Source organism: Pseudorasbora parva, chromosome 9 (genome assembly GCF_024679245.1).
Source record: "Pseudorasbora parva isolate DD20220531a chromosome 9, ASM2467924v1, whole genome shotgun sequence".
NCBI lineage: Eukaryota > Metazoa > Chordata > Actinopteri > Cypriniformes > Gobionidae > Pseudorasbora > Pseudorasbora parva.
Window position 1 is genome coordinate 34,564,206 of NC_090180.1, and position 25,554 is coordinate 34,589,759.

At 38.2% G+C, this 25,554-nt stretch overlaps 2 protein-coding genes across 3 annotated transcripts; one reads left to right on the forward strand and one right to left on the reverse strand.

Annotated features, from left to right (window-relative positions):
* Nucleotides 1-551: 551 nt before the first annotated feature.
* On the reverse strand, nt 552-9,334 carry dapk3 (death-associated protein kinase 3). Its single transcript, XM_067452368.1, has 9 exons — nt 9,235-9,334; nt 8,469-8,556; nt 7,352-7,712; nt 7,108-7,237; nt 6,957-7,005; nt 5,345-5,371; nt 5,078-5,230; nt 1,711-1,756; nt 552-1,624 (listed from the first exon to the last, which is right to left on the reverse strand). The coding sequence occupies exons 2-9, from the start codon at nt 8,528-8,530 to the stop codon at nt 1,091-1,093; spliced, it is 1,362 nt and encodes a 453-aa protein (XP_067308469.1). The 5' UTR covers nt 8,531-8,556; nt 9,235-9,334; the 3' UTR covers nt 552-1,090.
* Nucleotides 9,335-10,914: 1,580 nt separating this feature from the next.
* Nucleotides 10,915-25,554, forward strand: sppl2 (signal peptide peptidase-like 2). 2 transcript variants are annotated; one of them, XR_010907615.1, is made up of 15 exons: nt 10,915-11,065; nt 16,432-16,548; nt 16,773-16,955; nt 17,033-17,122; nt 17,230-17,369; nt 17,471-17,613; nt 17,711-17,807; nt 17,888-18,004; nt 18,074-18,155; nt 18,242-18,316; nt 20,299-20,361; nt 20,449-20,548; nt 21,215-21,292; nt 21,431-21,666; nt 24,222-24,361. XR_010907615.1 is itself a non-coding variant. In XM_067452367.1 (15 exons), exons 1-15 carry the CDS (start codon nt 11,018-11,020, stop codon nt 24,393-24,395), a joined length of 1,668 nt encoding a protein of 555 aa, XP_067308468.1. In that variant the 5' UTR covers nt 10,916-11,017; the 3' UTR covers nt 24,396-25,554. The 2 variants fall into 2 exon arrangements, 1 of the variants encoding a protein (XP_067308468.1); XM_067452367.1 differs by having other exon boundaries at nt 10,916-11,065; nt 21,431-21,591; nt 24,222-25,554.

The window sequence follows — 25,554 nt, forward strand, 5'->3', positions numbered from 1 at the left end:
TGGAAAAATATTGTTTAGTTAAAGCTCTGGGACTTTCAACAACTCTAGACATGTTGAAAATTAAGATAAAGAGTATGACAAATGTTCAGATTTAATAAACACTACACTTGACCTCCCAGTGCGCTCCTCAGCCCCCCCACCCACATACAAAAGACACTGTAACTATTCTTCTTCAATTGTTTTATTTAAATTGACTTTTCTGATTATATATATATATATATATATATATATATATATGTAAATAAAACACAATAATGGGTACAGTACTGTAAGCAAACATATGAATATTGCTATGACTTAACTGCAAATGACCACAACCATAATGATGCTCATTTGCATATGGAATGTCATTTAAAAAAAAAGAGGAATGTTTGAAGTGTGTTTTAAGCAAAAGAAAAGCCTTAATGGGATAGTTCACCCCAAAATAAAATTCTATCATCAATTACTCACCCTCATATTGTTATTTTGTGGAAGGTGAGTAAACAATTTTTACTTTTTGAGTGAACTGTCCTATTAAATCCTATTTATAGACACATATACTATATGTACACATCATTAAAGACAGCATTTAGGACTTTTATATGTTTAGAAGTAATTCCATTTGTCTCGTATCATAAAATTAGAATTTGATTTGCATAGGAAAAGCAGACATGCAGCACAACAAACGCAACTGGCATCTCGAGATTCTTCAATTCCTCATAGAGGATTGTGTAGTGCATTACTCACAATGTACATTAATATGCTTTGAGTGCTTTAATTGATACTCAAGTGGTAAATAAACTTTTTATCTACTGATCCAGCATGTATATTTGTGGTGGCGAGTGAAAATGCTAAATGTTTGCTTTAGCTCCAACAGACCGACATCACATAAGAATACTGCAATGCACAGACATCCTTAAAGCATGCATACCCTCACCCAGCCTTTATGTAAAATAAAATTTTGCACCGCTCGCTCTTTTGTTCTAAGAGTAACATGAACCCTACAGGCTTACATGAAGCTTAATGCAAAGTTTAATGCTCTATAACTGCCCTGCACATACCAAGCAAAGATATTAGATAGTTGTTGCGATCTGAAAGCAAACAGAGCAGCTCAAGCCATGCTGTTGCTGTGAGTGTCATTTTCAGCTGAAATTGAGCGCACCAACTCTTCCACCCAGCGCACCTCAGAGACCATCTGCTCGGCGAGCACTTCGTAGCGGTTCTCCAACCGACCAAACCTGCGTTTGAGGGCATTGGCCGACAGCATGGTGGCTCGGGTCTCCTCCTGGCTCTGTCTGCGCAGGGCTTGTGCTTTCTGCAGCTCCTGTTTGATCTGATTGAGATCTGCAGCGATGCTTTCGTTCTCCTCCTTGTACCAGCTCTCCTTCTCCTCATAGATGGAGCGTAGAGCGGCCACGTCCTCCACGCAGGAGCGCTGGTTCTTCTCCAACTCTCGCAGGCCATCCTCAGCCGCGGTTATTTCCTCCATGACCAGCGAGAAGCGCTCAAAATTGATGTAGGTGTTGTTAGGAGGCATGCTGGAATGGGATTTGATAGTGTACTCCTTCAGACGGGTGGTCTTCAGACGCCTGCGCTCCGGCTTACGCTCGCTCTCTTCAGGGCGAACGTTACGCCTCTTAATCACCTGTAGGGGATGATGGGATGAGAACTAGTCAAATCACAGAACAAATGGTGACAACTCAAAAGTGAGGGAAAGAGAAACATTCAAACCTTGATCCAGGGGTGCTGGAGACTGTCCTCGATTGTCATTCTCTTCCTGAATGTTAAAAGCAAATACTGAATTACAGTGAGGAAAATAAGTATTTGAACACCCTGCTATTTTGCAAGTTCTCCCACTTAGAAATCATGGAGGGGTCTGAAATTGTCATCGTAGGTGCATGTCCACTGTGAGAGACATAATCTAAAATAAAATAAAAATCCAGAAATCACAATGTATGATTTTTTAAACTACAGTCCCTGACAAAAGTCTTGTCGCTTATCTATTTCTAGAAATACCGGATATTAACCTGACTTTTAATTAATTAATTGGTGTTAGAAATAGCTCATATGAAAAGCTAAAACCCTCCCAAATGATGTTTAATGCACTGAAATAAATAATGTTCACAGAATTTTTTTAAAATCATTTAATCAAGACGGAAAGGTTAAATTTTGGCAAGACAAAAGTTGTCGCCTATACAGAAATTGAACAAATTTACTGCAAATACAAAAATATGTCAGCAAATTAAGTTGTGGTGCTGTGAGATCCAAATTTAATATCTTGTATGACTTCCATGAGCTTGAAGGACTGTATCCATGCGGTTTGGCAAGGATTCATACAATTTATTGATGAAGTCATCAGGAATAGCTAAGAAAGCAGTCTTGCATGCCTCCCAGAGTTCATCAATATTCTTTGGTTTCGTCTTCCATGCGTCCTCTTTCATCCTACCCCACATATGCTCAATGATGTTCATGTCTGGTGACTGGGCTGGCCAATCCTGAAGCATCTTGATCTTCTTCGCCTTGAGGAACTTTGATGTGGAGATGGAAGTATGCGATGGAGCACCGCCCTGCTGCAGAATTTGGCCTCTTTTATGGTTGGGAATATAAGAGGTAGCTAAGATTTCTTGGTATTTTAGACTATTGATGTTGCCTTCCACCCTGCAGATCTCTCGCACACCCCCATTCTGGATGTAACCCTAGACCATGATTTTTCCTTGAACCTTGATATGCATCTTACAGAGCCACTCCTTGTTATCCTGGCTGTGTGCTTTGGGTCATTGTCATGTTGGAAGACCCAGCCTCGACCCATCTTCAATGCTCTAACTAAGGGAAGGAGGTTGTTCCCCAAAATCTCGCAATGCATGGCCCCGGTCATCCTCTCCTTAATACAGTGCAGTCACCCTGTCCCATGTGCAGAAAAACACCCCCAAAGCATGATGCTACCACCCCCATTCTTCACAGGAGGGATGGTGTTCTTGTGATGGTACTCGTCATTCTTCTTCCTCCAAACACGTTTAGTGGAATTATGACCAAAAAGTTATATTTTGGTCTCATCTGACCACATAACTTTCTCCCATGACTCCTTTGGATCATCCAAATGGCCATCGGCAAACTTAAGATGGGCCTGGACATGTGCTGGTTTAAGCAGGGGAACCTTTTGTGCAATGCATGGTTTCAAACCATGACGTCTTAGTGTATTACCAACAGTAACCTTGGAAATGGGGGTCCCAGCTCTTTTCAGGTCATTGACCAGCTCCTCCCGTGTAGTAATGGACTGATTTCTCAACTTTCTTGGGATCATCGAGACCCCACGAGGTGAGATCTTGCATGGAGCTCCAGTCCGAGGGAGATTGACAGTCATGTTTAGCTTCTTCCAATTTCTAATGATTGCTCAACAGTGGACCTGTTTTCACCAAGCTGCTTGGCAATTTTCCTGTAGCACTTTCCAGCCTTGTTGAGGTATACAATTTTGTCCCTAGTGTCTTTGGACAGCTCTTTGGTCTTGGCCATGTTAGTAGTTGGATTCTTACTGAATGTATGGGGTGGACAGGTGTCTTTATGCAGCTAACAACCTCAAACAGGATCATCTAATTTAGGATAATAAATGAAGTTGAGGTAGACATTTTAAAGGCAGACTAACAGGCCTTTGATGGTCAGAATTCTAGCTGATAGACAGGTGTTCAAATACTTATTTGCAGCTGTATCATACAAATAAATAGTTAAAAAAAACATATTGTGACAGAGGGGGCGTGGTTCAGCAAGGTCTGCAACGGGAGAGAGAGGAGGGAGACGAGCGGTAAGTGAGTGGGTTGGACACAAACTACCAACACCTGTCTCGTTCTAGTAATTGGTGCGGGGAGAGTACAAGAGCCCTGGAGAAACGGAAGACAGAGAGAGAGAAGGACTACTGACGTGTCCCCCCAGAGTTCCCGGATGCCTGTAACCCGGAAGTGATTACGACGAATGATTGAGTTTGAGCTTGCACTGTTGTGCGATCACGAATTACCTTGAGTTGTCAAATGAAACGTCAGTAGTCCAGCCGACCCCTGTGTCCTCTTCCTTACCCCACACACGATCCTCTACACATATATTGTGATTTCTGGATTTTTTTATTTAGATTATGTCTCTCACAGTGGACATGCACCTACGATGACAATTTTCCTCCATGATTTGCAAAATAGCAGGGTGTTCAAATACTAATGTACTAATATTTTGAACAAGAATAAAACATTTTTTTTCAGTTTTCAATTCATTTTATATTTTTTATTTAAAGTGTTAGTTTAATCAAAAATGTAAAGCCTAAGTTTATATGAATTTCTTCTTTCAGCCAAACACAATCGGAGTTATATAAAAAAAATAGTGCCAATTCCAATCTTTCTAATGGGAGTAAATGGTTTTTTAAAAAAAACCCAATTAAGCATTTCTATCCATCAAAAAAGTAATTCACTCAGCTCCAGGGGGTTAATAAAGTCCTTCTGAAGCAAAATGATTTGTTTTGAAAAGTTTTTTTATAAGAAAAATATCCCTATTTATAACTTTATGCTATGCGTACGTCCCTTGTCATACGTTGGAACTCGACTCTCTCATGAAGGTGCAGATGGCCGCTAACAGAAGCTAGTGATTACAGTTTATTAAATTATAATTATGGAGATTCTTTTTAACAAAACGCATCCCTTAACCTTCACAAGTTGGAGACACTACTTTTATGATGGATGGATGTGCTTTTTATTTTATTTTTAGTCTTCAAAATCTAAGGTAACATTCACTATTACAAATTACAAAGCTTGCAAGAGTCAGGACATATTTTTATATAAATCCGATTGTGTTTGGCTTAAAGAAGTCATGGGATGGCTTGAGGCTGAGTAAATTGTGGGATAATGTTCATTTTTGGGTGAACTAAACCTTTCAAGTTTTCATATATTTTTTATGTCCTTTTGTCCTTTTATCACTATGTCCATTTATCTTTATTTATATTAGTAATCTTTGTACATCAACTTTTGATCATTTCAATTGTTTCAAACAATTCAATTGATTGTTTTTTTTATATTTTATTATACAAGTTTTAATAGGTTTTGTAATAACACTGGATTATACTAACTTAGGATCCTTGACCAGCAGTCGGCGAATGAAGTCCTTGGCGAGCTCACTGGTGTTGCTGAAGTACTCTTCATCAAAGTCATAATTGACAGCTGAAATGTTGGTAAGTGTTTCTTGTTTGGTCTCGCCAAGAAACGGAGAAGCACCACTCAATCTAAAGTGCATTAATAATGCATTAATATTTGTCAAGTACCACAGTATCATTTGAGTGGGAAAAAAGCATGCAATCAGTGCAGCCAAACAAGCCATTTATGTGATAATTACTCACAGTATATATGTGATAACTCCAATACTCCTGCAGGAAATAAAATAACAATGTTTTAATTCAGAGCAAAAATAGCCCTATTAGGCATTCACAACCTAAACAATATTTAATAATAACCATCAGCTATATTGCCATCCAAAATTGCGAATGTAACAAAATTGTAATATCACAATATAAAATACTTGCAAATAAAGCACTGTTTACACCCAGTGTTAAAAGAATTCTGCAATAAAAGGGGAATGTGCTGCAATCAGGGAAGCCACTGTGCCTCTTATCCATATGAATGGCAGACGAAATGCAATAAACACTTTTGTCTTGCATTCAGATGTCTGAATGTGTATTGTGTGTATTCCAGAAAGCAAGGTTAACTTACCGCCACATATACCCTAAACTTTCGGTTGATTAACCCAAAGCTTACTCGAGGTATGCTGGTTCCAAAAACGTGTCCGGGACTAAGTTCAAACAACTCAGATCATGTTCCCGATTAACACACAAGACATTCACAACAGAGCGACGAATCAATGATTCAGATTCACCAAACAGATGCTAAGAAAAAGCGCTCCATTCCACTTCCTTCTTCTCGTTTTGTTTAATGCGAGTTACATAACCTGTTTAGTGCACATCGCCACCTATTTGGTGGTTATGCAATAATTTTTTCAATGTTTTCATTTTAATAAGTAATCTTTATTCACTGAGAATAAAGATTATATTGTTTGTTTGATGTTAATTAATTGAATGCAGGTCCATGTGTGATATGACAGTAAAATAAATTATTTATTTTTAAAGTATTTTTTATTCTAATTCTTTAGAATTAATATATAATACTGTATATTATATAACAAACAAATTTGGTTATATTAATAACTATATTAATTATATAAAACACATCTGAATACCCAATAAGCAAACTAACCCTGGAACATAACCTGCTTCCGGAGCAGGTTATGTTCAGAGTGAGTTGCCATGGTTACTTACATTTAACATTTAATCATTTAGCACACGCTTTTATCCAAAGAGACTTACAAAAGAGGAGAGCAATAGAAGCAACTAAAAAACAAGGGCAACAGCCTGCAAAAGTGCTGTAAGTAAGTCTCAGTTAATTGAACAGTACACAAAGTTTTTTTTAAATATAAACAATCAAACAGAAAATTTAACTAGATACTTACATAACCATGGAAGTTACCTCAGTTTTTTGGAACCTAAAATTGAGGCTATCCGCTCACTTACTCTTAAACATACCCGTGTATGTCACATAACCTGCTTTCTGGAATACCCCCCTGGTGTTTGGGAATGCAGTTATTTGAGACACTTCTGAGAGGTCATTAAGGCAAATCATTTTGATGACAGAATTTGACTTTTTTTTCCAGAATAACTAAATAACTTTGAGATGCTGTGCAATACATCTGATCCAAGGGTTAAGTCCAATTATCCAATCACATTCTCTGTTGTGGTGAAGACATTTAGTTTTTTTTCATTTCGAATTTATTCGGTAAACATGTTTATATCATAGTTTATATCAGATTAAAACACATTTTTAGAATTTATGTGCATATTGGCGTTTCCATCCAGTGTTGTTTTTAATGCTATAACATGGCTATTGATAATTATGACTCACCACATGTCTGCCTCCAGGCCAAGGGGCTCATAATTCACAATTTCCGGTGCTACAAATGACAAAAGATATGGCAAATTAAACTAGACCTCCTAATACACTTATAATGAATAAAGATATAATTCAATATTATAATAAAAACTCAGGTTCCCACCAACAAACTCAGGAGTTCCGAAGATGTTTTTAAATTCATTTCCATCCTTAATCTGATGCGCAATCCCAAAATCAATCAATTTGATTCTGGGGTTCGGCACATTTTTATCCAGCAGCATTATGTTTTCAGGCTGAAAACAAAGTGCATTACAGACTTTTGTTTCCATGCTAATGAGACATTTCACAATTTTGAATGATCGGGCTTCTACATTAATCGGCAGCAAATCTTAACAAACAAAACATACCTTCAAGTCAAAGTGTGCTATGCGTTTAGAGTGGAGGTAGTGCACTCCATCCAGGATCTGCTTGAGGAACTGCGTGGCCTCCTCCTCAGTCAGCGACTCTTTCTCAGCCAGGAAGTCAAACAGCTCCCCTCCAGACACCAGCTCCAGGATCAGGATCACGTCGGTCTTGTTCTCAAAGATGTCATGGAGAGTGATAATGTTGCTGTGCTGAATCTCTCGAAGGATGTTAACCTCTCGCTCGATCTCCTCACGGCTCACACCCCGTCGACTGGATGACAGCCGTCTCTTCTTGATAAACTTGGCAGCGTATTCTGTTCCGGAGCTCCTTTCTTTACATTTACGCACAATGGCAAACTGTCCACTGGGAAACGTGTTACAATGATACACAGAGAAGAAGGAAAAAAAGAAGAAGTTAAAAGAGGAAACACAGATATATATATTATCAACAGTTATATATTATCATAACAGTGATATATCAAGGACATTTCATTGCATATAGATGATATGGAATGTGTGTTAAAAAGCACAACACTAACAAGTTTAAACATTCCACAAAACCAAACTCTAGTAAATTTCTAAAGGAATAAGAGTGTAACTCATTTAAATAAATAGTAAAAATGCTGCGTAATGCAACCAATGAGAATTATAAAAGTCTGATAAAATGTGTGTACTCCTCTGATGGCTCTTCTCTGGCCCATCTGTAGTGTTATTTGCACTACAGCTGTGCTCAGGCTCAGAGAGCGAGCATATGCATTGTAAAGCAGTGATGTCATGCTGCAGCAGTACAAAGCAGAAACCTCCACATCCATATATAGGAAGAAAAGCAAGACTCAGTGTTTGCAGATGATTAAGTCACTGTTCTGGGGATTTTTAAATTGTAGGACTCTCATAATGTTTAGTTTTACACTGCACTGATAAGCAACAACACTACGTTACGTTGGCAACTCAAGGCCAAACATTATGATGTATTAATTTACCTTATATCTCATCAAAACCCTATTATTTATAGTGCTTATTCAAACATTAGGATCTTAGGCTAATTTTAACCTCAATCTTTGTTTGTGAAACCAGGTTAAACTAGTTTTACAGTTTTAAGGAGTGAAATGGCATCTCTTACCTTCCTAACTCCTCTCCCATTTCATAGTACAGCTCCACATCCTCCTGCCTGAAGCCAGCCATGATTTGCTGACTTCAAATGAATCAATCTGTTAAAAAAATGACCAGAAATAGTGCTGGTTATGGACTGGTTTAGTTTAATGGTTTTGACTTCATCAGACCACTTTATTTTCACATGCTTTGGTATTTACTCTTGACCTCACAGGAAGTTAGATTTTAAACTGACGGGAACGAGAAGTTCCATGTGCAGAGTGTGGACATTCTACATACGTCATTACCTAGGGTCATAAACTAGGTTTGCCATTTTTTCAAATTCCTTTATTTATTTATTTATTTTGGACCTTTAACAACGAATATCTCAGCTCTGCAGTACAAACTTACACTAAAACTACATCTCAGTGATATCCATCTCATCTATTCTACAAGACACGTAAGGATTAATTAATGCCTTGGGTAAAGACAACAACAACAACCATATAGCTCAGAGGTCACAGTTTCATTGTTTTTAAAGTTTTCATGTGGCTATTGAGTTCGTAAACCAAGAACGAAATAAGTATATTACGATAATCCACAGCATATCTAATAAAGCACTGACTAATTCCAGTAGCCATCTGGCTAACTTGTAAAAGAAACGATCAGCGACTACCGGCAAGCTTCGTATGATGACACACAAAACGGAATAAATTAATATGGTTTCTGTATAATATTAATAATACGACACGGAACAATGTTATAGAACAAGTAAACGCTGAGAGTTTGTTACATACCTCAACGTCGCCGCATTCCTCAGCCAATGGGTATTTTCCGGTTGCTGCCTCTGGACAGGCGGGGCTTGTTCAGTGACATCACCGAGACTCCACCGCAGGATGATGTCAACTTATACCTGTTATTAAGAGTCTGCCAGGTGTTAGCCACACCGATCTAAGGTAAAAACTACTTGTTTAGGCTTGTTTTCCATTGTTTGGTTGTCGGTGTTACTACAACAGACCCATAACACACATACAAATGTGTAAATGAATGAAAGAATGAATATATATATGGGGTGGGTCAATACAAATGACATGCATTTTTTGTGTGTGTCCAAGTGCATTATTTCCTTTTAAAATAATTTGATAAATTCATGACATATATCACTTTATTCTATTAAACCTACTTTGCTTTAATACATTTTAAGTACATTTAAATAATACATATTATTTTATGTTTTGTTATTTAAAACCCCCAAATGTCAGGTGGTGCAACTGTCCGAACAAATGAACAGACTAAGAAATGTCTTAATGATGACAAATTAAAAACGAAATACTTTTAGGTTTGAACCCTAAAAACTAAATGTATAAATCTCAGTAGGCTGTTGAGATAATGCATCATCCAGAGGACCCCGAATCTTGTGGCAGAGTGAAACGGTTAGTAAATCTTTCTCAAAAACTGCTAATTTAAACTATGAAACTACTGGTACACTTTCATGTCAGGTGGTACAACTACAGTAGCTATATACAACTATTTGGTTGTACCTCCTGACAAAAAAACAGTCAAACATTAATTTAAAAATATTTAAATGTTATTGAACAGGTGAAACTTGTTTAAACACATGGTTCATGAAAAGCTTTTTTTTTAAATACATATATGCACAAACACATTTTTTATTAGTTTGTAAAAAACAAACAAAAACAAAACAACAACAACAACACAAAAGTCTTTTTAACCTCTTAGATAAAATATGTTCGGCAAAGTCAGGCAAGTTCTGCATATTAAAACAGTAGAATAACGTTAAGTAAAAATACACTCTGTTAACCATGATTTCTCTGGAAATGTCTCTGACATTAACTGTATGTATGCAGGATTTGTGAGTATTTATGAGACAGCATTAAAAAGAATTAAGCCATTTTTTGATAATTTTGTTTTAAAATGTTTTCCTTTCACAAAACCATTTTACAGTTTAATATAAATAATAGGCCTATGATAACAATTATAATAACATAAACATGTAGATCATTAAAATAAAAGAAAACAACAAAAACATAAAGGCCATGCTCAAGTTCAATGTAGGCTTTCAATTTCCGTACACATGTCAAATAAAAAAATAACGAATTTGTTACTGGTAAATGTCCACATGTATCTTTGCAGCCTAGGTATGAGTATGCCTCTTTATATTTATATATATATATATATATATATATATATATATATATATATATATATATATATATATATATATATAATTGTATTGATGCTCAAAACAATACACAAATACCTAATAACTAATAATAACAGAATACAAAAAAACCTGTCTACGTACACTAACATTAACCGCAGAATATTAAGTTACCAGGGATAACATATTTGGACATTATGAAGTGAAGTCTGGACCACATTTGGATTGATTAGAATGAAAGCCAATAGGCCAAGAGGTGATATTCGGAAGTAGACAACTTTAGCCAATCGGCAACGTACTGCAAAATGTAGGCGGGGTATGGTTAAACAGCTGATAGTTGAGTCTGAGGAGGGCAGTAACAGTGTGGATGGGGGAGACGACAACAACATTCAGGCATCATGAGATTTTTGTCAAGTCTCCTTTGGGCAGCTCTTCTGTTCAAACAGGTAAGACACAACAGGACACAAAGAACCTGCCTGTTTTTGGTGGGTTTCTCAAAAGGACTGTACCCAGTTAGTGTTTTTAAAAAAAATGATTACTAGCTACATGCTATACGATTAGCTATCGGTGGACTTCAGTAGGTATGTATGTGCTCGTGCATGTTTGGGGCCCGGGCGGCCGAGTCCTCTCGCGGTCCTGTCGGCATGACACTGCTACTGCGAAACACTTACAACATACAACACTGATCAAACAAGCGGCAAACTGTCATTTTTGCTGAATCATCATTAATGGCAAACCTTTATTTTAATGTTATAATTTATTTTACAAGCAATGAGACTGTAACGTTACACTGGAAATGTTAGTAATTTTACCCGAAGACGTACGTAAACATGCTAGTGTACATCAAAACCGCTTTAGTTGCTAAACCGGTTTAGTTACTATACCATATATTTTATCTTTTTTTTTCTTACTAGTTATGCGCATTTGAGTATTATGCTCATTACATTAAGGTTGTTTAGTTCATGCTTATGGAGTTCTTTTAGTGTCATGTGTTAACCTGATGGTGTATTTGTGTGGGTCACAATGAGCTCTGTGTTTATGTAATTGTCATGTTGCTGGAAAGGCCAATTATGATGATCTGTTTTTTTCACGCTGCTAGCTGGTGTTTTCAATTGTTTTCAATGAAAGCGCCACGTTTCTAGAGCGGCGCTGAGTGAGTATTTCATGCTCAAGCGCTGAGCGCTCTGCGTTTTTTACTGGTCACAGAGAGTTAAAGAATGTTCAACTTTGAGTTAAATGTTAGCGTTCATCACTGTCACTTTTCACCCAGCTGTCCAATCACAGTGGAGGAGGGGCGGGACAAATACTACATAGACCAGAGCTATTCAAATCTTACCCTGGAGGGCCAATGCACTGCAGAGTTTAGCTCCAACCCTGATCAAACACACCCACCTGTAATTTTCTAATGCTCCTGGAGACATTGATTAGCATGTTCAGGTGTGCTTGATTAAGGTTGGAGCTAAACTCTGCACTGCATTGGCCCTCCAGGGTAAGATTTGAATAGCCCTGACATAGACCAACCGCTATATTCTTACATGCACTTTATATTCTGCTTATACAACTTCAACAGATGACAACAAGCAATAATAACGGAACAAAAGGATTTAAAATGAGAAATTAGCAGTAGCGTACCGTGGGGTTTCAGTCAGGGCCTTCACTAACGATCAACACGCCCCACGCCATAACAACACACACACACACACACACACACACACACACACACACACACACACACACACACACACACACGATCAACAAGCCCCACGCCGTCGCCATAACAGCACACACCCACACGCACACGTTTGTTTTTGTGACATATGGGGACATTCCATAGGCGTAATGGTTTTTATACTGTACAAACCGTATTTTCTATCCCCCTACACTGCCCCTGCCCCTGATCAAAATCAGCTGGCACAAATACTCTTAAACAAACAAAAATACGGACCAACAGAACATCCAAAGAAACAGAAAAAACACTGCTTGTTAGCTAACATTACCGGCTTGACATCAGGATCGATCATTCGCACGCAGCCCGTCATCCGCGGCGGCCATAGTTTATTTCACACAGAATTCTCACAACCCGCGAAAAGTTCAGACGGCTGATGACATCAGCAGGGGGTAGCACACCGACACATCGCTGGGCCTCTGGGCCGTTCTATCACTACACATCATTTTGATTGGCTAATGATCCACGTCAGTCAAAGCTATGGTCCAATGGAAAATAGCAGCTTCAATGGAAGGCAAGCTATTCTACTAGTGCTGGTCCTCGGGGCTGTGATGCGTTTAGATGATGACATATGGAAAATACACCAAAAATACATACATTCTTTCTGGAAATATGAATGAATGAATGAATGAGGCATTTATATAGCGCTTTCAAATGTACTACTGTACACCCAAAGCGCTTCACACTCATGTCAGGGGTCTCTCTATATATAGCCCCGTTTCCACCACAGGAACTTTACCCAGGAACTAGGAACTTTGGGTGGTACTTCGTGTGTTTAGACCGCAGGAACCAGGGTAAAATTGAAGTTCCGGGTAAATATTTCCCCCTCCAAACGGCCCTGCTCGCGAGGTAGTACTTTTTCAAAGTTCAGGAACTTTCGAGGGCGGGACTTGGGCGCTGAACATGCTGATTGGTTGAGCTCACGCAGTTCAACCGGCATTTTTAAAAGTCTTTTGCGAGGTTCGTTCTGCGTTCAGTAAATATCAGTCTTTGCTCTCTGTCTGGTGGCGCGCGGTCGTCTCAGCCATCTCACGTGCAATGTCCGTAATAGCTGATAATAATATACATTGTCATTTTAAATCTAGCTTTACAAGCTTTCTGAATATGCTGCAGCTGCATGCTGCTGAATCTGCATATTAGTGCTCTTTTCTGTCGTTGTTAATTACCTCTTTAGTAAACCTATACATAACCAGCAAAAGCAGCACAGCTTGAATCTCTTCCATACTCGTTATTAATTTTTTTTCACCATGTAAACGACCTGACCGATTACTTTTAAGTGTGTGTCCTTACATGACGTGACGGCGCGCGCCGCGCTCATGTTGACAAGAGAGGAAAGTACATTTTTCTGAGGGGTAAACTTTTTATTTCATAAGTTATGAATATAATGTTGGAGTAATGACACAGCGTATATTGCCCCAGGCAGTTTTTACTTTAACTGCGCCTGACAGAAGATTTTTTTTTTCTGAGATGATTATTACACTTTACAACAAATAGCTATAAATAATACTGTATTAGTCCTGGTGGCCGTTAAGAGTTGCTATGGCTACAGTCAACACACTCCAGCTGCTGGAGAAAACAGCGTTGACATTTTTGGTGCGGCAGAAAAACTGCATGTGACAAAATGATTGCGATTGAAAGTCATCACATGTAAACACCAGATCGGTTTAGATAACGTCTCATGTAAACAGTTCACTAAATCTTTCAATCGGTAACGTTACACACACAAATGATTACATGTCCTTCACTGATTTGGAGGAGCAGTCGCGCGCAGTCCTACATCACCGGACTAATTTGCCTAATCTTCTCGGAACTTTATCGCGGTCGAAACGCAGACAGCTGCAGGTCTGGGGGGGAGAAAAGTTCCTGTAAAAAAGTTCCTGGTACAAATTGTTCCGGGTAATTTTGGTGGAAACGGGGCTTATGATTTTGACAGGGCCAGCAGAGAAGGCCCTGCTGGCCCTGACGGCCCACCACTGGAAATTAGTAACACTTCCGTGGATTTTTTTCCGCAGAACAAGAGTCTCAACTGAAGAAAAAAAGGCTTCCTGACAAAAACGCTCTCAAGCACTCACAGAGAGGCGTTTTCAGCAGAGCGCCTAGCGTTTTCAGCTGGCTAAAAACGCTTTGGTGGACCTAGGGGTAGCTAGGTGTAATGGAGAATAAATAGGGGAAGTCACGTGAGAGGAGGCAAAAAGCCACTCTTACATGCACTTTTTTTTTCTTCATTCCGATTAAAATAATTCCGATTGAAAGATTCAGTGGACTCTTTATTACATGAGGCGTTATGCTGGGACAAATGCTGTCAAGATGAGAGGGTGTAGCCAGGTTATATCCGTGTTACTATTCCAACATTATCTACTTAACTTCTTATGAAATAAAAAGTTTACCCCTCAGAAAAACGAACTTTCCTCTTTTGTCAACATTATAGCCTGGTGTGAGCATGACGCATGCTCTTCAGTTATGGAAGCGCACGTTGTATATCACGTCATATAAGGACGTATACTCAAAAGTAATCGGGTCAGGTCGTTACGGAATTTTTCGTTTGATCTGTTCATGAAAAGTTTTATTCCACCACTCTCAAAACGATAACAATTTCATTCGGTTTGGGCATTTTTATTCCAATTAAGGTGTTTATATGGAGCATTTTCATTCAGATTGGACTTTTAAACCGATTATAGTGCTCCATGTAAACACACCTAATGCCTTCATCACGCTGATTGGATATAATTGGTTCGTGCAATAAATTCCACTTCTTGTTTTCGCTCGCGTTCTCCAATCAGCCTGAATGAAATGATGCCGTTAATGGAAAACCAATTAAAAATGTATCAAACAACTCTTATATATCCCTTTTTTGTCACATCAAAATCAAACTTGAAATGGCCTGAAAATATGTCTTCACTTAGCCTGACAAGCCAGACCCACATCAAGATGTTTGGTCTGGAAACTCACCAGAGACAGGGCGCAATCCGAGGGGCGGGATAAACGGTTGTCTTTCAAACTCCCTCTGCACGCGATAGGATAGCGCTACACCAACCAGAGCAACGAAGGTGAAACAGAGCTCGCTGATAGATTGAACATTCGCCGCACTCGGTCGGCTAAACTCCGAACACATCTTCCCTTTTTAAGAATGACTTCAGTGCCGTTCTTTGTTCTTTTCTCAGAGAAAAGCTTAACTCCAAGTCTTCCAGGATCGCGGTCAAAGCTGATTCGAAAGACCGCCGCCGTTCATCAATTTCTGTGTTTACTAGAAGCACGCAAACGCAACTCGGCCGTCGTCATTATGGCACCGCCCGCTGACTCTATACATGATGTGATTGGGCCGTCCAGATTCTGAGGAATACAGCTCAGACGTGTATTGAGAGTTGCTAGACGACACTTGCGGGCAAATTAAATTTGCTGTCGCTAGGGTGCGTCTAGATTTCTAGGCTAGTCTTCACTATCAGCTTGGGGAAATTAAAGGTTTATCTTTGTGTCTGTGTGAAGCATTTTGTAAAAACACTAAGATGATGAAATTTATACTTGGTTTTAATAAATAGAACATTACCTAGTTAGTGTAAAAATACATTATAGAATTGTATTTGGTCTCTTGTATTTATGTAATGTTTATTTAATCAGGAAAATTAAGTGTAACAGGGACATAAATTTACATTTGAGATATATAAAAAATGTATATACATATATATGTATATATATATACACATACACACACACACACACATATATATATGCATATGTATATATATGTGTGTGTGTGTAATCTATTAAGAAAATTAGTAGCATTTCAGTAACACTAAAGCAAAAGCAACACCACACGTAGCCCTGCTTTTTACCCATTAACAAAAGGGTTGTAAATGAAAGTCAAACTTTTTGTAATTAGAATACATGTCACGGTGCGTTTCTCTATATAAATGGTTTATAATGAAAAAGTTTTAAAAAGCTTTATGCAAGTTTGTGCCACCTCTCATTTCACCTTCAGACTTTTACACATTTCTTTCCTATTGTCAGTTTTTCCCTCTTTGCACAGCAAGGAGGAAATGCACAAACCTGTTAACCACTAACCTGAGCTGTATCAATTTTGATTCACAGGTTTTAGGTGAATATGGCATGGCACATTTCAGTGATTTGGAGAAGAGTAAAGGAAAAGATTACTGCATATTCTTCAACTCTCAGTGGGCTCGACTACCTCAGGACCTCAGTAAAGCAGTTAGTAGCAATTTACACCACACACACACACACACACACACACACACACACACACACACACACACACACACACACACACACACACACACACACACACACACACAATAGATTCAGATTGTAATGATAAAATGCCTCATTCCTAACAGAACCCTTGCTCTATCTGAAACTGCAGTGCACAATTGACTATCACGATGCTGGCACTCATTCACCCTTTGTTTTTTCAGACACGGCTGCAGACTTACGATCTTACCACCTCTGTACTGTGCTCCCCTTCTGATGTACCCGAGGGTGGCTTCCCAAACAGCATCCCGATGGTGATGAGAGGAAATTGCACTTTCTATGAAAAAGTCCGATTGGCCCAGCTCAACGGTGCCAAGGGAATACTGATCGTCAGCAAAGATAGACTGGTAAGACTATAGCACTATTATTGTCATTAAAACATTTCACATGAGTCACAAATAAGCTCATTTGACATGCTTTACAGACTCCACCCTCAGGCAACAAGTCCCAGTATGAGGAGATAGGAATCCCGGTGGCATTGCTAAGCTATAAAGACATGCTGGACATCACTAAGGTAATTTTTCATTGGAGCAATTTGTCTTTGGACTGAAATTGCCCAATCAAAATCACTTCGATATGTATCACATTGACATGACTTCCTTTCGCTATTTCTGTTTCTAGATGTTTGGGGAGAAACGAGAGGTGGCCATGTATGCGCCCAATGAACCGGTGGTGGACTACAACATGGTGCTCATCTTTCTGATGGCAGTGGGCACAGTGGCTGTCGGAGGATATTGGGCTGGCAGCAGGGACATTAAAAAGTAAGAATTGAGCACATGTAAAATTATGAGCCCCTGAGACACAAGGTGGCAAGTTAAATAAGTAGTATTTATTTAACAAAACCCACATCTGTGTGCCGCAGACGTTACATGAAGCACAAAAGGGATGACGGTGCAGAGAAACAAGACGAGGAGACTGTTGACGTCACCCCTATCATGATTTGTGTGTTTGTGGTTATGTGCTGCTCTATGCTGGTGCTCTTATATTTCTTCTATGATCAATTGGGTAAATACATTTTTTTTAAGTATTTCCCTTTTTGAACAAACTGTGTACTTTGGTTGAACTCAATGATTTGATTTATTCCTCAACGTTTCTCTCACAGTGTATATGACTATAGCAACGTTTTGTCTGGCGTCTGCCGTCAGTCTGTATAGCTGTCTTTGGCCTTTTGTCCGAAGAATACCATTTGGGAAATGCAGGTTGGTGATGTGCATGAGAGACAAGATAAGGTTCTTTCCTTTTGGCTTTCTTTTGAAGGAGATGCTTTGTTTGTTGACAGGATACCTGAGAATAACTTGCCATACTGCCACAAGCGGCCACAGGTGCGCATGCTGATCCTTTCAGCCTTCTGTATAGGAGTCAGCATCACTTGGGGAGTTTTCCGCAACGAAGACCAGTAAGAATAATGAAAACCACTTTCCTTTTTTCAGCACTATTACGGTATCTGATGAGAAATGTTCCCTAGGTGGGCGTGGATACTTCAGGATACGTTAGGCATCGCTTTCTGTCTCTACATGCTGAAAACAATCAGGCTGCCTACTTTCAAGGTGAGTATAATATAATGGTGGATGCTGACAATTACCTTAGCGTGTGGAGATGATATATTTCATACTTCTTTTTCTACTCATTGTAGGCCTGCACTCTGCTGCTGGTCGTGCTGTTCGTGTATGATGTGTTTTTTGTGTTCGTAACACCACTCTTAACTGAGGTACAAGGCTCTTCATAGTTTTATTTTCAACACTTAAATGGATAGATCACCAAATAACAATGACATTTTGATGTTTATCTGCGTACCCCCAGGGCATCCAAGATGTAGGTGTATTTGTTTCTTCAGTAGAACACAAATGAAGATTTTTTTTTTTTACTGCAACTGTTGTAGTGTGCCGTTAGGAACAGTTGAGAGTTATGAGAGCTATGAGAGAGAACAGTATGAGAGCTATGCGAGTAAAAAAAACTGACATACGAATCCATATTAAACCCTGCGGCTCATAGCGATACATCTTAAGGCATGAAACAATTGGTTTGTGTGAGAAACAGAACCGTATTTAAATATTTTTTTTTTTACCTCAAATACAACACTATGAACAAAAGCCGTGAGCACGGCATCACTTCTGGCATATGGCCAAATTTACAGGTCAAATTTACATGATATGGCGTATCGCAATGGGATACAAGTGGCGGAAGTGATGTCTCGTGTGTTTTTTACACCATATCGTGTAATTTGACCTCATACAGGCAGTGATGGTGCAGGGTGCAATGGTGCCATTGCACCCTGCACCATCACTGCCTGTATGAGGTCAAATTAATAATTGGCATCATTTCTTTTGGCATTTCGATTTTTGGCCTTGGTATCCTCTCTTTCGGTTTTGGCCAAGAGTTGTGATTTAGTTGTATCCCTACTGACAATGTTCTGCTCGGTGTGTCGTCAACACGCTTCAGAAGATACGAAAACTAATAGTTTCATTGTTGAGACTAAAAACCTAAAACTGAAAGCCATAAAAGACCATAAATCATCCACATGCAACATCCAGGTAAAAAAAAAGTAGAATGCACAGACCCATTTTACTAATTTCTTGAAATGTATATCAGTTCATGGTTTGTGTGTGTATAAGAGAAAATGTCAGCATTCCATTAAGACTTGAGATTAAATAAACTGCTTAAGTATTGTAGAGCTTGTAGTATTAATGTTCACGTGCAGTTACACATTGTCGGTTAAAAACAAGGAAGTGGCTTGTAGGTTACAAAAAAAGTACAAAAAAAGTTAAGTTCTATCCCTGATGTGTATGTTTTTTTACTCTCATTGCTCTCATACTCTAAAATGTTACCATTGACATGCATTATATGACTGGCACACTGCAACGGTTGGAGTTAAAAATCTTAAAGGTCCCGTTCTTCGCGATTCCATCTTTCAAACTTTAGTTAGTGTGAAATGATGCTGTTGGAGCATAAACAATACCTGTAAAATTATAAAGCTCAAAGTTCAATACCAAGCGAGATATTTTATTTAACAGAAGTTCCCTTTCAAAGCCTACAGCGAACGGCCGGTTTGGACTACACCCCTGCACTTCCTTGCTTGAATGACGTTACTAGAACTGTTTGTTGACTAACCCTCCACCCACAAGTACACGCAAAATAGAGGGCGGGGTCTTGTTGCTCTCTCACGTGGAGAAGAGCGTGCATTCAGCGCTTGCATCCATAGATATGTATACGTATACATATCTATGCTTGCATCTCCCCGTTATGGTAAGAGGCTGGACCTTTCCGGACAAAGTGCTCTAAGCTGCTGTCCAATCACAACACGGGAAGCGCTGACCCAATCAGAACTCGTTACGTGTTTCTGAAGGAGGGACTTCATAGAACAAGGAAATCATCAGGCTGTTTTTCGGACAGAGAAAACAGCGGTGTACAGATAAGTAAATTGTGTGAAAAATACTGTGTTTTTTTAACGCACGAAACATGAACTCATGTTATATTGCACACTGTAAACATAATCAAAGCTTCGAAAACACGTGAAAAGAACAGGACCTTTAATTTGTGTAATACTGAAGAAACAAACACACCTACATCTTGGATGCCAATGGGGTAAGCAGATTAACAAAACATTTTCATTTATGGGTGAACTATCCCTTTAAAACTGATGCAAAATAGAATTGTATATTCTTATGCATGTTTGTATATTGTTCCATGCAGAGTGGGGAAAGTATCATGGTTGAGGTGGCGGCTGGTCCCTCTGATTCTTCTACTCATGAAAAGGTAGGTGTTTTTTGAAGATTTGGATACATTTAAATACATTTTTGTAATATTTTGTGGTGTCAATTTTGGCATATTTTTCTTCATTAGCTTCCCATGGTGCTGAAAGTGCCCAGGCTAAATTCGTCTCCTCTGGTCCTGTGTGACCGGCCCTTCTCTCTCCTGGGCTTTGGGGATATCTTGGTACCAGGTAACGTCACTACTGTTGTTGCATCAGCTGCATGATGAACAGATTTCCAGCGTTCATGGAAAGAAAGTAATGATGCACAGAAATACATTTTTTACCAACACCGAATGTTTTCATTTAGCTGAAAATGAAAATAAAGTGTAGGTCATTGAACTTGGTATGCTGATTATTGGGTCGTGTTAGGCGATAAATGAAACTAGTTTTGGGAAAGATCTTCGCATCGAGCTGCCTCTCGATCTTTAGCCAAACAAATTTTACATAATTCTACTTTAGCATTCTTTTTTGGTCATTGTAAAGTGTATCCACACTGCTGACATGTTTACCTGTTCAAATGTTCCTGCAGTTGGTTAATGGTTTCACCCTACACATCTAAAGACTTTTTTTGGATTTATATTTTGGTTGTTGGAATTTCTGTGCATCACTAAAAGAAAGAGAAAATATTAGGCAAACGTGTGTCTGGCTCTGGTTATCAATCCGGAATAAAAAGATGTTATTAATTATATGAAAAATCTTCAGTGCTTGTATCTGATTTTTTTGTTTTCAAGAAAAGTTATTGAAATCAAACTCTGCCTCAACATCCTTGCCCCCCCCCCCCCCCCCCCTCCTTTTAGTTTAGTTTTTTAAAATAATGACAATAACAATATCTTCCTTTTTATTTTGTTTCCCCAGGTCTGCTTGTAGCATATTGTCATAGATTTGACATTCTCATGCAGACTTCTCGAATATACTTTCTGGCCTGCACTATTGGTAAGACATTGACCTTTTAAATTCAGATATATATGTGGTAATGCACTGATTGACACTGGAGAACTATTTCTACTTTCGTGCTTATATTTAGTTATACTTATAATTGAAAGATTGTGAATGTGATCTCTGTTTGTTTAGGCTACGGCATTGGTCTCCTCATCACATTTGTGGCTTTGGCTCTGATGCAGATGGGTCAGCCTGCCCTCTTATACCTGGTGCCTTGCACGCTCCTCACCAGCCTTGCGGTGGCACTGTGGCGCAATGAGCTGCATTTGTTCTGGACAGGAAGTGGATTTGTGGTGAATACCAGTTTGATATGAGTGCCTTCTTCGATCGGCAAAGTTCTAGGGTTATGTACAGTTACTAGAATTACAGTTGAGTAAAACCACCCACGTGTTTTTGTTGCGCTCTTATTTTGCTCTCATTTTTACTGTGGGTGTCTTCTTTTTATTAAAGGAGGGGTTCGGTGTCAACCTGTACCTTAGGAATAAAACTAATTAACTATTTTTTATATATATATATATATATATATATATATATATATATATATATATATATATATATATATATATATATATATATATAAAACTAGAATAAGACGTCTGTTGCAAAAAGTCCCTCTGACATTTTTTTTTAAATGAGCATTTGTTTTTTATTTTAATCAGTGACATTTTTGTTTTTGCATGTCAATAACTGACTAATAACCTTCGCATTGCCATTAAAGTGAAATTATCGAATCTAAAAATAGGAACCTGATACAAATGTTCATTTAAAAGAAAAATTTCTGTCTGTCTTTTTGCATCTGAAGTCTTTAATTGTTCTTAAAGGGTTAGGTCACACACAAATTTGAATTCTGTCATCCATTACTCATGCATGTTGTTCCACTTGTTGACATTCCCTCCTTCGAGTGCATTAGTTCCCGCCCCCACTCGGCCCTGTAGTGTTCCTTCCCACATTCATTTTTCTCATAGGGAGTAAAAAAAAAAAATGTCTTGGTTTAAGAGTCATAAGCCATAAACCAAGCCAGCCTTCTACAAGGTGAATCATAACATTACAAACTTTGATTTAAAGCAAAAACTTTTTGAAAATCTGACAAAATTACAATTTACAAATATAAATTCAAATAATACCATGGATTAACATTCTCGTAGCTCACAGTAGGTCTGCCTTTAAAGGTTTATAAGTTATAGTTCTAAATCTATTTTTACTTCCAGAACCCAACCCGACCTAACTCTATTGAAAGTTTTTTTGACGCTTCAACAATTTGACAACAATTTGACGCTTCAAAACATTCAAAAAAAGGTCATAATACATAAAGCGATATGAATCGAGCAGTTCGATCTTAGTCTTCTGAAGAGACATGATTGCTTTATATCAGGGGTCCCCAATTTCGGTCCTGGAGGGCCACTGTCCTGCAGAGTTTAGCTCCAACCCCAAACACACCTGAACCAGCTAATCAAGATCTTACTAGGTCCTACAAAGGCATTGATTAGCTGGTTCAGGTGTGTTTGATTGGGGTTGGAGCTAAACTCTGCAGGACAGTGGCCCTACAGGACCGAGATTGGGGACCACTGCTTTATATAATGAATAGATTTTTTTAGGCTTTTATTTTCACCAATAAATATTGATCAGCGAACATGCATAAATTACTCAAATATGGTAAATGGAAGGTCAATCGGACTTGTTTGACGCACAAGAACAAAACCTCATTAAATCTAAATTAAATCTATTCATCATGTAATGTGATTGTCTCGATTAAACTGCTCGATTCATATCGATTCATACCAATCTTTTTAGGAATGTTTTGAAGCATCGAATTTTTGGGGACAAAAATCTCTCCGATTTATTTTAAAAAAAAGAAAGATGAACGAAAGTCTCACAGGTTTGGAACAAAAAAAAAGAAAGTAATTGATGACAGAATTTTCCTTTTTTGGGTGAACCCATTATCACACAATCAGCCATTTACATCCTTTAATTTCACAGGCATTTTTTTAAAGATGTTTAGAAACGTCTTTGGCATAGATCCCAGAGATCCTGAATGGAATCTCTACCGTCTGTAGTAAAAGATTTTACAGGGATTTTGAAGACGAGACAAATGCCTGTTTGCCTGAATTCATTCAATCCAGTTTTTCTCTCTCTAAACCACAGTAACAGGAAAGGCTGTGCTACAGACTGATATACATGAGTTAAAACCACTCACTATGGGTTGATAAACACCACATCTCTCCTTTAGGTCTGGTAAGAGATCTGTGTACCGGAAGAGGGCTTAAGTTTTCTTTCCTCCGTGCTTATGCTTTTAATCTGATAATCGGCCTGGAGATTTGTTGTCTTGAGTTGATTTATGGTGATTTTCTGTATGATCTATAAGAATCAAACCTGTCATCTCTGAGTGTTCGCTCCTTCATAAGTCATAGATCAGATTTTTTTTTCTCATTCACACTTCTCAGTGAAGTGATTCTAAAAAGAATGTATTCTCCTTTAAATTGCAATTTCAATGGAATTACATATTAACTACGAAAAGGGGCCAGTACGTGTCTTAAGCTCAGAAAGGCTGCAGTTATTTGATCAAAAACACAGTAAACATTACAACTTAGATTTTTTTTTCTGTTTTTAATATATTTTAAAATGTAATTTATTCCTGTGATGGCAAAGCCAAATTTTCACACAAAAAGATGTGCTGCTTAGTTCATATATTTGTGGAAAAGTAATGTTTTTCCAGAATTCTTTGATTAAACAAAGTTAATAATTTATTTTAAATAGAAATAATTTGTAAAATTATAGATGTCTCAATCGCTTTTGATCAATTTAATGTGTCCTTGCTGAAAAATTACTGACCCCAAGCAATTATGTAGACTGCATATAAAAATGATTTAGAATTGAATGTAATCTGAACTCAATTAAAAATGTCTATCTCTCATTTCTTCCTCAGCCTCCTCTGATAGTCATGGAACAAATCAACTGTACTCAAACACCAGGACCGTCCACAGATGAACCCCAGTCCAATCAGGAGCCACCAGACTCTGAAACAACCAATCAGAGCGAAGACCCTCCTCCACCAGCCCAAGTGGAAGTTCCGCATCTTACAGATGCATCTACTTCATAAAAACAAAAGACTGGAAGGATGCTAATTAATTTCTTTCGTTTTCTTTTTTTTAAAAGTCAGTTATATATCTGACCATATATGTAATAGACTTGAGCAGTATGAACATCTCCACACACTTGTTTTAAGCCTTTGAAATTATACAGTCTGTTCGAACCGAAAAACGAGGAGACACAGCACCTGCTGTGCTTCATCCAGCTTGTTTCAAGATAACATTTGATGGCATTAGGAGGGCGTTGAAGGGACAGCTTTTATCTTCTTCACAAGGATTTCAACTCCGTGTTCATTTTGTTCTCGCTCATCCTCTTTTTCTCTGAGTAAATGAAACGAAGTGCAGCTAGACATTTTAAAACAAATGTCAAGAAAATTCAAGACAGCTCACTGAAAATATTTCTATTTGGCTTCCAGTCGTTAATACATTGCTGACGGGTTCTGTCTTTTTTCACAACAGCGCTGAAGTATCACATCCTATAAATACGGTGCTACTAAGGACAGAATGAACCAAAGGGGTGGGGAATAATGATTTATTAGTTTCATCCCTAGTTCTGAGTTGCGAATGCTGTGGATTGATGAGATGAATCGTTGATATTATGCTTTACTGTACAGTTAAGAGCAGTACTGTTATACAAAGCCTCATAATTAAAACAAAAACGTACTTATTTGTTTTGGAATGTGACTTCAACTTGACTTCTGCTCATGGCTTATTTAAAAGTATTATATTTAGAATTAGCTGTTGGCTTGATGGAAGGAACGTTTAAGACCTTTAAATTAAAACTGAAGTGCGTTTTTAAAACAAGTGCATTTCCTGGCCATCCGTTGAGTGTCCTTCTGTTTTATAGTAGGAATTTTATATTCATGGTACTTTTTAAAAGTTGTTTTTCCAGTGTAAAGCACTGATATGATTTTTGTGTATGATTTAACAATCTGAAGTTTCATCAAGTTTATTTATGAAGTTTGTCACGTTGTTGTCTCATTGAAATCTTTTTGACTTGGGTACACCGTAATCGCGTGGAATAACTTGGCCAAGTTTCCATCAAGATCTGTCCATTTAATACTCATGCAGTCTAGAGGCCACGTCAGATCTTATGTTGTGTATGCTGAAAAAGTCTGATTTTGAAACATTGTTTGAGTGCATATATTAAAGGAATAATGCATTATGCTA

What these genes read in the sequence shown, in the direction of transcription:
- sppl2 (XM_067452367.1), top strand. Translation starts at nt 11,018, where the DNA reads ATGAGATTTTTGTCAAGTCTCCTTTGGGCAGCTCTTCTGTTCAAACAG. An exon ending in ATTCTTCTACTCATGAAAAG is followed by an intron (nt 20,362 to 20,448) that starts GTAGGTGTTTTT and finishes TTTCTTCATTAG; the next exon opens with CTTCCCATGGTGCTGAAAGT. An exon ending in CTTTCTGGCCTGCACTATTG is followed by an intron (nt 21,293 to 21,430) that starts GTAAGACATTGA and finishes CTGTTTGTTTAG; the next exon opens with GCTACGGCATTGGTCTCCTC.
- dapk3 (XM_067452368.1), bottom strand. Translation starts at nt 8,530, where the DNA reads ATGGCTGGCTTCAGGCAGGAGGATGTGGAGCTGTACTATGAAATGGGA. An exon ending in CGGAACTCCTGAGTTTGTTG is followed by an intron (nt 7,006 to 7,107) that starts GTGGGAACCTGA and finishes TGTCATTTGTAG; the next exon opens with CACCGGAAATTGTGAATTAT. An exon ending in CTGCTGGTCAAGGATCCTAA is followed by an intron (nt 1,757 to 5,077) that starts GTTAGTATAATC and finishes TTTAACATTCAG; the next exon opens with GAAGAGAATGACAATCGAGG.